At 41.6% G+C, this 10,000-nt stretch overlaps 1 protein-coding gene across 1 annotated transcript in view; it reads left to right on the top strand.

Moving 5' to 3' along the window:
- The window catches only part of LOC111962509 (ankyrin repeat and BTB/POZ domain-containing protein 3-B-like), a 111,370-nt gene that overhangs the window by 89,447 nt on the left and 11,923 nt on the right, over positions 1 to 10,000 (top strand). The window contains 10 exon segments of the mRNA XM_023985649.2: positions 1,833 to 1,921; positions 1,924 to 1,956; positions 1,959 to 1,986; positions 3,182 to 3,297; positions 3,300 to 3,337; positions 6,479 to 6,568; positions 8,003 to 8,104; positions 8,863 to 8,956; positions 9,154 to 9,289; positions 9,507 to 9,739. Coding sequence (XP_023841417.1) covers positions 1,833 to 1,921; positions 1,924 to 1,956; positions 1,959 to 1,986; positions 3,182 to 3,297; positions 3,300 to 3,337; positions 6,479 to 6,568; positions 8,003 to 8,104; positions 8,863 to 8,956; positions 9,154 to 9,289; positions 9,507 to 9,739 — 959 coding nt within the window.

The raw sequence follows: 10,000 nt of genomic DNA on the forward strand, positions 1-10,000 counted from the left end.
ATCCCGAATAGTCCATGTTTTTGTGTGTATGAAGTCCATGTTTTAGTGTGTATGAATAAGTCCATGTTTTAGTGTGTATGAAGCCTGTTTTAGATGTATGAAGTCATGTTTTAGAATGTGGTATGAAGTCCATGTTTTAGTATGTTATGAAGTCCATGTTTAGTGTGTTGAAGTCCATGTTTTAAGGGGGTTTTTTTTTTTTTTGGGTTTGTTTTTTGGAAAGGTCCCCCAATTTGTTTTTTTTTAAAAGATGTATGAAGTCCATGTTTTAGAATGTATGAAGTCCATGTTTTAGTGTGTATGAAGTCCATGTTTTAGTGTGTATGAAGTCCATGTTTTAGTGTGTATGAAGTCCATGTTTTAGTGTGTTCCCCCAAGGGGAGCTGTTCATCTGCGTTTATCTGCCTCTCATTTTGGCGCAGTGTGTTTTAGGGACTGACTGACAACATTTTTGAGCAATTCTTACATGTAAAATRGGTTTGCGCTCTGTTTGCAAATTACGGCTCGCAACTTTGTACAGATGTGCTAAGTACTCTCGGCCGGCAAACGCAACCAGTGTGTCCGTGCCTTCAGAATTTGATCAAACTCTTACCCTGCTGGGAACTGGGAAGCTGACGTCATTGGAACCATTTTGGCTCAGATATACCCTTTGGGTATATCAAATTCAAGAACATACATTTTTTCTTCTTACAGTCCTACGCAATATATTTTTCAGTAATTCTGTGTTTGATGACTTTATGGCAAATAGTTATCTATCTACAGAGTTTTTCCTTGCCATATCACATGGTGAGGAAAAACTCCTGTACATTATCTCTATACATTATATAACCTCACCGGCCCAGTATGTCCACAGGCTATGTGGAAACCCCTGTCAGGGGGAGGGGAAGTGGGGGAAAAAGCTGAAAGTTGGTTATGAGCAGGCCTCCTCTGGAGATCCAGACTTTACTGCCCTGTAATGGAGAGCTAGCGGCTAATATGTCCCCCAGGTCTCTTTTTCCCAGTCTGCTTTAGCTCTGCGCTCTGCAAAGAAAGGTTCCTAACGAGCAGATTTGTAGAGCGGAATTGGGAAAGTTGTGTGATTCCAATCACGTTTTAAAACTTGGCTAGGTCTATGCCTAATTGTGAGTCTTCAAAGATAATGTAATATTTTGAAAACACGTGTACAAATTACTTCATAATGCCTCAAGGTCACATGTTTCCCATGTCTTTGAAGAGAGTAATTTGCATTTGTGCAGTGATGAAACCTTGAATCACTAAAGAGCAGGATTCTCCCTCAGGTTAGAATAGCATTGATGAATGACAGATTGATGATGAGTGACATATAGCTATTACAAATAAAGGAGTGAAGCTGGGGTCAAGGACATTCAACACATTGAACCATCCTGTATGAGATATCAAGCAGTGACTTAGAGAGTCACATCAATATTATTCAATATCAACATGACATATATATTCATATTAATAATAATATGTCTATGACAGACAGGTGCAGATACATATTAATATGTGTAATGTAATTTGAAATGGGAACCAGCTGTTAGGGTCTCTGAATAAAGGATTAGGAGGAAACTTTGCCCCAAGACACAGATCTCAAGTCAGTTTTGTGTCCCTCCAACCCGGATCCTCTGAATGGCAATGGTTTGAATTTCTGTAAGCTAAGCTTATCCAAGGTATGTACTGAAACAAGACTACAACCAGACTACCATTCAGCCGATAGCTGATATTGATGACTCCTGTGTGTGCGTGTGTGTGTGTGTGTGTGTGTGTGTGTGTGTGTTGTGTAGGTGTTGGTTGTGGTTGTGTGTTGTGTGTTGGTGTGTCTCCCCCTGCAGGCCGTTCCTGGTTCTACCTCCTCTAATGGAGTGGCTCAGGGTGTCGGTGGCCCACGCAGAGCACCGCCGTAGCTTCTCAGTGGACAGTGACACGTCCGGCAGGCCGCCAGGCTGCTGCTGCCAGGGTGGACTGTGAACCTCGCCATCAAGTACGGCATTGAAACACACAACACAGGCACGCAGGGACACACCGCAGCTCTGAAACACAACATTCAGTTGAACTCAGAGACACACGCATGCACATACATACATACATACACACACATTGAGACTTATATTTTCCCTAACTAACTTTAAAGATCAGCTATCTGAGCAGCTAACCTGTCACTTCTGACCTTAGTTCCTTTTTTATGTTTTTATTTTAGTTTTGGTCAGCGTGAGTTGCGGTGGCATTCTATGTTGTTTTTCTATGTTTTGGTCTGTACGTTATATTTCTATGTGTTTGGCCTAGTATGGTTCTCATCAGAGGCAGGTGTCGATCGTTGTCTCTGATTGAGATCATACTTAGGTAGCCTGTTTTCCCACTATGGGTTGTGGGTAGTTATTTTCCGTTTCAGTGTTTGCACCATACGGACCGTGTCGGTTTTCATTTATTCTCTTGTTCATTTTTGTATTCATTCTCGATTAAAAGTTTTATGGATACATACCACGCTGCATTTTGGTCCTCCTCTCCTTCCACCAACGAAAGCCGTTACATAACCAATCACTGCAGCTGATACATAGCCCATCTGTAAATAGCCACCCAATCTACCTACCTATCCCCATATAGTTTTTATTTACTTTCTGCTCTTTTGCACACACGTATTCTACTTGCACATCATCATCTGCTCATCTATCACTCCAGTGTTCATTTGCTAAATTGTAATTACTCCGCTATATGTGCCTATTTATTGCCTTTCCTCCTTACGCCTTTTGCACACACTGTATATAGACTTTCTTTTTTTCTATTGTGTTATTGACTGTACGCTTGTTTATTCCATGTGTAACTCTGTGTTGTTGCCAGGTCGCAGTTGTAAATGAGAACTTATTCTCAACTAGCCTACTGGTTAAATAAAGGTGAATAAAATAAACAAAACACACACAACACACACACACACACACACACACACACACACCACACACACACACACACACCCACACCACACCACACACACCACACACACACACACACACAACACAACACACACAACACACACACACGAAAACCAGATAACCTCATACAGTAAGCATTTGTCCTCACATGTACACTAATCAGTTAACATGCAAATCATGTTCATCCAGAGGATTGATAGGAAGCTGAGTGTAACTCTGATTCAGCTAATTGATCTTTTCCTGTTGTTCCCTACCAGGACAGATGACTTCTGTGCGTCCCGGAAGTTGGATGCAGCATCCACAGAGGCTAAGTTCCTCCAGGACCTGGGATTTCGTATGCTCAACTGTGGCGGACCGACCGTCAAACAGGCTGTCATTTGCTGGGCCTGACGGCTCAACAGATGAGTGAACAGGTAGTTAGACACACACATACACACACCAACAATGCACGCACATACACACTCTCACATGAAAAAACTCACATTCTCTCTCTCTCTCTCTCTCTCTCTCTCTCTCTCTCTCTCTCTCTCTCTCTCTCTTTCTCTCTCTCTCACACACCACACACACACACACACACACACACACACACACACACACACACACACACACACTGCTTGGGGAATGATGTGAGGATTTGACTGATGATGTGAGGATTTGGCTTACGTTACTTACAGCAGACGTGGCACCAGTCCACAGGGAATATCTTGCAGGCAGGCAAGCACTGGCAAAGATGCTCACACTCTTACAAGCACGAATGCACCCCTTCGGCCACATGTACACCTGGATGGATATACACACACATGCCCATACCCCCAACCACCCACCCACATTCTCAACTCAATTTGACGCTCCACTTTTTTTCTTTTTTAAAAATCATTTTAGGGTTAAATTGCAGATCGATTGTGGCTTCTATCAGTGTAATTGTCTGCATAATTTCCAAACCGTCATATATTTTGTTTAATATATATATTTTCCTTTATTATTTTCCCCTAACTCTACCACCTAATTGGAATAAACTAATGGACAACAACACATACAGTCGGCTTCTACTTCCAGCTTATACATGCTATTTACATTTTACAGACACAATATATTTTACAATAGTTATCTTTTGTTTGTTTTTAGTCCCATCCTTCAGCTACCCTCAACCCCTCCCATCCATCTCTGAACACCATCCAGTTTTGATTTCTATTTGCCATACATTTGTAACTGTGATGTTTCACAAGTTCTGAACCTATATACATTTTTCAGACACAGAATATTTTACATTAGTTATCTTGTTTTTTTTGTTCCACCCTTCAGCTCCACTCAACCCCCCCATCCATCTCTGAACACCATCCAGTTTTGATTTCTATTTGCCATATATTTTTCAACTGTGCTGTGATGTTTCACAAACGTTCTAAACCTTTCTATTATCATAGTTTCTACAGATGGTAAATGAAAGATAAGAGTATTATTATATTATTGATCGATTAACTATGACTTTTCAAATAACCCAGCAGTACTATTTGCAGAGTTAGCTTCAGGTAAATGTTGCAATTCTTCAGCCATTCCTGAACCTGCAACCAAAAACAAGCTACATATGGATAGTACCAAAACAAAGGATCTAATAATTCTGTCTCTTTGCAGCAAAATCTGCATTGTATCCCCCATATATATAACATTCTATTGATTGCAAGAATTTGTATAATAATTGAAATTGAAAAACACAAAGTTTTGAATCCAGCGTCATTTTGCTGCATTTAGTTGGTTGTAATTTTGGGTAGAGCATATATTTTGTTGGCTGCATGTGTGACATAACTCCACCAGTCCTATTTATTCTCCCAAAATATATATATTTTTATCAATTAGTATATTTGAGTTTAACAATAATATTTGTTGTATTATTTATTCTTTCTTTTCTCGTGGATTAAACTGAAATTGCAACCAACTTTCTATGGCTTGTTAAAACAAAATCGATATTTTGGAGATTATTTAATTTTAAAATAACCGAAAGTGAGACGTTGTAATCTGAATAAAGGGAAAAATGTCATTCTTGAACACGGAGTGAGACATTCCCTCAAATTGTGAGAACAAATTTGTTTGCATCCCTGTTAGTGAGCATTTCTCCTTTGACAAGATATGCCACACCCGTCAGGTGGATGGATTATCAAGAAGCTGATTAAACAGCATGATCATTACACAGGTGCTCCTTGTTTTAGGGACAATAAAAGGCCACTCTAAAATGTGTAGTTTTATCACACAGCACAATGTCACAGATGTCTCAAGTTTTGAGGGAGCGTGCAAATGACATGCTGACTGCAAGAATGTCCACCAGAGCTGATGCCAGAGAATTTAATGTTAATTTCTCTACCATAAGCTGCCTCCAACTTCGTTTCAGAGAATTTGGCAGTACATCTAACCGGCCTCACAACCACAGACCTTGTGTAACCACGCCAACCCAAGACCTCCAATTGTTGCATGTTGAGTTAATACTTTTGTTCAGTATATGTTGAAGATTTAAAAAAATATTTGTTGCTTTTTGCTGATATTTGCTGATATTCCATACAGTTTGCTTTATTTTTTATAATATATTACATTTGATATTTTTGGAATAAGTTCCTCCATTTCTTTTTGTTTTTCCTCTAACTTTCAGTGCCTCTATGGTACAGTTTTTATTGTTATCTTTCTGTACTGTTAGCCCCTCTATGTTCTTTGTTAATATGACCTCTTTTGACGTAAATAGTTTTTGTTTTAAAGATGAGTATTGAATTGCATGGCCTCTAAATGCATATTTAAAAGTGGCCCATGCAATAAGGGAATCTGCTGTACCTATGTTTTGTTGGAAAAAGTAAGTTATAAATTCTTCTGTCTTGGTTAAAAAAAGGTTGTCATCCAAAAGGCTTTGATAAAATGTCAGATACCCCCCCCCCCCCACCACACACATCTAATGTACCAGCCACATTCATTTTTAATGGAAACCCAGTTTTTAGTTCTAGGCTGTTCTGAGCTGAGGAACCCAACTCATTCCCTTCAGACTGTGTGTCTTTGATGTTTAGACTGACTGAGTAGCCTAGTGGAAACACTGGCTGTTCCCAGTCACTTAGAGCTACGGAACACTATGACCCACTCCACATGCTAGTTAATCAAAGTGGCTGGAGGGGAAGTGAGTCCAAGTGAGTCCAAGTGAGCTGTGAGCACATCCAAGAAGTCAGATACCGGTCAAACTGAGGATTGTTGTGTTGATGGCTTCGACCTGTGCACATGTAAGGGAGGTGGTTCCACGTTTGCATGATGAGTAACCTTGTCTGAGACCCGAAGACTTGTTTTAGCTCCCCGAGATAGTGCCTAAGCTTTAGCTCAGCGGGCTAACACAGTATTAACTCACAGTATAAAGACAGTGTAAAGCAGCCATACACTGTCATACAAAAACAATGGCCTTGACATCTGCTTTATTCAACTCACATAACCCTGAACATCTGGAATATCTGTCAAACAAAACAACAGTCCACCCTAACTGTAAGTTGACCAATTAATCATCTGACCCCTGACTCCCTGTGTGATTAATCTACCAGGGAATGACCCCTCTGATGTACTCCTGTGTGAGAGGGGATGAAGCAATGGTCCAGATGCTGCTGGACGCTGGAGCCGACATCAACAGTGAGGTCAGGGACGATGGCAACACCATGTTGTGTAGAATGATTTGTGTGTAGCCTGATCCCAGATCTGTTTGTGCTGTCTTGCCAACTCATATGGTAATTTTTATGTTGTGACAAGACAGCACAAACAGATCTGGGATCAGGCTAATTTATGTGGTGTGAGATAGGAGAAAACTCAGATTGTGTTGTCCCTCATCTGTCCCCACTCCTCCTCTCCTGTTGCCATGCTGTATAGTGTGTAGAAGGTCATTATTTCGAGGCATGGGCCACCATACTGTTTACTGTACAAAATATAATAACACTGTTTACAATTTAATTACACAGACACAACTGTAAGCTCACCTTTTAGCTGTACCTTTGATACGAAGAATGATAAGATAATGTTAAATACTGTACTAATATGTTTGAGTCATTTCTCAAGGAGCCCCTGGTAAGCTTAGGGGGTTCTTTGGTTGTAGCCTACTTACATGTAATGGTGGCCTATGCCTGTTGGTCCTAGCCTTGGCTAATCACCTCATGCATGTGTAACCCACCAGCCATCACGCCAGAGTTCATGTCACCCATAATAGTGATAAACCCCAGAACCGCTCATTATCATCACAGTGAGGTCATAACTTATCGTTAATGCAGCAATGATTCATCTCAATAAAGTTAAATGGAGCATGCGACTGATTTGATTGATTAGGAAGTTTTTTGCTTCCAGTATTTCTGAAGCACCGCAGACACACACACCAGTCAAATAGATTAAACATTCATTAAAAATGTTACTTCTGCCTCTGTGTATCCTCAGAGTAATTAAGGAAAAGTAAATTAAAGTAAAGCAAATTAGAGAAAAGTAAATTAGAGAAAAGTTTGAAACGAGTCTTTTTGCTTCAGAGGCTCTGAGAGATGCTCAAGGGAATATGAGTTTGTGTGCTTCGTTCACGGGTCTGTCTCAGCCCCTAACTGACTGTTTGCCTGAGAGGAGATGTGGTCTAGTTACTGAGGTCACCTTAGGTCAGTCTTGGACTCAGAGTAATGTCTATCGCTGTCAGACACACCAGGGCTGGAACAGAGTGGAAAGTTTAAAGTATCAAATAGGACTACAGGACTAAGCGGGACAAGACAGAACTAGATGGGATCTATCGAGTTGGTTAGAAACAAGTCAGGCTATTGTGCAGAGGATGTCTGCTTTTGCCAGTTACCTCAGGGTTGTATTCATTAGGGCAAGCAATGGAAAACTTTTTTTAAAGGTTTCGCAGAAACAGAAATGAAAGTTTCTTATTGGAAAAGTCCAAGTAAGCCTTCCCTGTTTCTGTATGTTTATTATGTTTGGTGCCTAATGAATACGACCCAGCACTCCTTTAGATTCCCCCCTTTAGCTGCTTGTCTTTGCTGCATAGACTAGCATTTTAATGGCTTCATATCTCTCTCCCCTGAACCTCCCCAATGACTTCCCAGGTGCCAAACACAGTGCACAAGTACCCCTCAGTCAACCCCGAAACGCGCCTGGGGACACCACTCACTTTCGCCGTGTTACACGGACATGTCCCTGTCGTGCAGGTAGTGACGTCATCCTTTTTCACCTCACTGTGTTTTCTGTCTGTTCACCTCCCATTGTGTATAGTGTCAGGTAGGGTGGGGGTCAATTCAGAAAATTCAGGAAGTTAACTGAAATAATCTTTTCATTTAATAGCAATGAGAAAAATTGGAACTGGAAGCTTGGTTTACTTCCTGAATTGACTGAATTGAAATGGAATTGACCCCAATCCTGGTGTCATGGTTATTATTATCATGACTTATAAATGGTAATAATAATGGCTAAAATGTGTTTTCTCCTTAATCCTATGAATGTTGTGTCTATTGAATGTCATTGAATGCTGAGTGAACTGAGCTTGAAAACTCAATGTAAACTGGTTCAAATGGAAACACTCAATACATTTAGGAGTGTTCGTCCCATTTTATTGTCAGAAAAGTACGAGCTGATTCTCTACTTCCTTCTTTCAGTGTGCACGCAATGTATTAACTTAGTGGAAACAGGACAATCTGTTTGTCCCCGTTGCTAATGGTTATCAAGCACAATGGACCAACATCGCAATGATTTTTCCACTGAACTGCTAGAACTAATTACTTCTACATCTCAAATGAAAAGGTGTAGCAGCACTTTTTCCACAGCCTCATGGAAGGGTTTTGGAAGGACATGGAAATCACATGGCTGAAAGCAGAAAAACAGCATTTGTGGTTGAATAAATGCTGATTTAGTGTCCAGGCTTTTTGGGGTAGAACCGTCCCTAAGCTGCCTCCCCCCCTGCCCTCCATAGCTGCTCCTGGATGCCCGGGCCAACGTAGAGGGCTCCCTACAGGACGGTATGGAGAACTACACAGAGACCCCGCTACAGCTTGCCTCCGCTGCAGGTACACTATGCACTATGCAGATCTAGAAGATGTAGCATACACATACTGTACACACAGACACCTAGCAGATATAGGCAGACTAGCTGAGATGTTCATGGACAGACACACACAACATCCACAATAAACCACCTTCATACACACATTCTCAGTTCAACTTGACCCTCAACTAATATAGTATATATTGACCTCTTCCCCAGGTAACTTTGAGCTGGTCAGTTTGCTGTTGGAGAGAGGAGCAGACCCCATGGTGGGAACAGTGTATCGTAACGGTATCTCTACTGCCCCTCATGGAGACATGAACTCCTACAGTCTAGCAGCAGCACATGGACACAGGTAACACGGACTATACTCACAACACACGACAATGAGCAAGAAATTATAGGTAGAGAGAAAACATATCTCTCTCTCGCGAACACACACACATACCCCCCCCCCCCCACACACACACACGTCACCATACATTTAACATCATAGCTTCCCTGCATTATCACTACATTATCACCACTATCATTACTATCACATATCTCTGTCTGCTATCCTCCCCATAAAGGAACGTGTTCCGCAAGCTGCTGTCCCAGACGGAGAAGGGGAAAGGGGACGTGCTGTCCCTGGAGGAGATCCTTGCCGAGGGGACAGAGGAAGAAAGGGGCCTGGAGGAGAGGAACCCCTCCCAGCTGGACCTGGTCCGGACAGGCAAGGCCAAGCTCAAGGCCCTGAGAGAGGCCATGTACCACAGCTCTGAACACGGACATGTGGATATCACCATCGACATACGCAGCCTGGGTTAGTACATACTTTAGTAACACTTTATAGTCTATCTACAGCAGGGGTGGGCAATTCCAGTCCTTGAGGGCCTGATTGGTGTCACAGTTTTGCCCCAGCTCCAGCTATCACACCTGACTCCAATAATCACCTAGTCATGATCTTCAGTTTAGAATGCAATTTGATTAATCAGCCATGTTTGTTAGGGATGGAGTTAAAGTGTGACACCAATCAGGCCTCGAGGACTGGAGTTGTCCACCCCTGAACTACAGTATAGATCAG

Source organism: Salvelinus sp. IW2-2015, linkage group LG4q.1:29, assembly GCF_002910315.2.
Source record: "Salvelinus sp. IW2-2015 linkage group LG4q.1:29, ASM291031v2, whole genome shotgun sequence".
NCBI lineage: Eukaryota > Metazoa > Chordata > Actinopteri > Salmoniformes > Salmonidae > Salvelinus > Salvelinus sp. IW2-2015.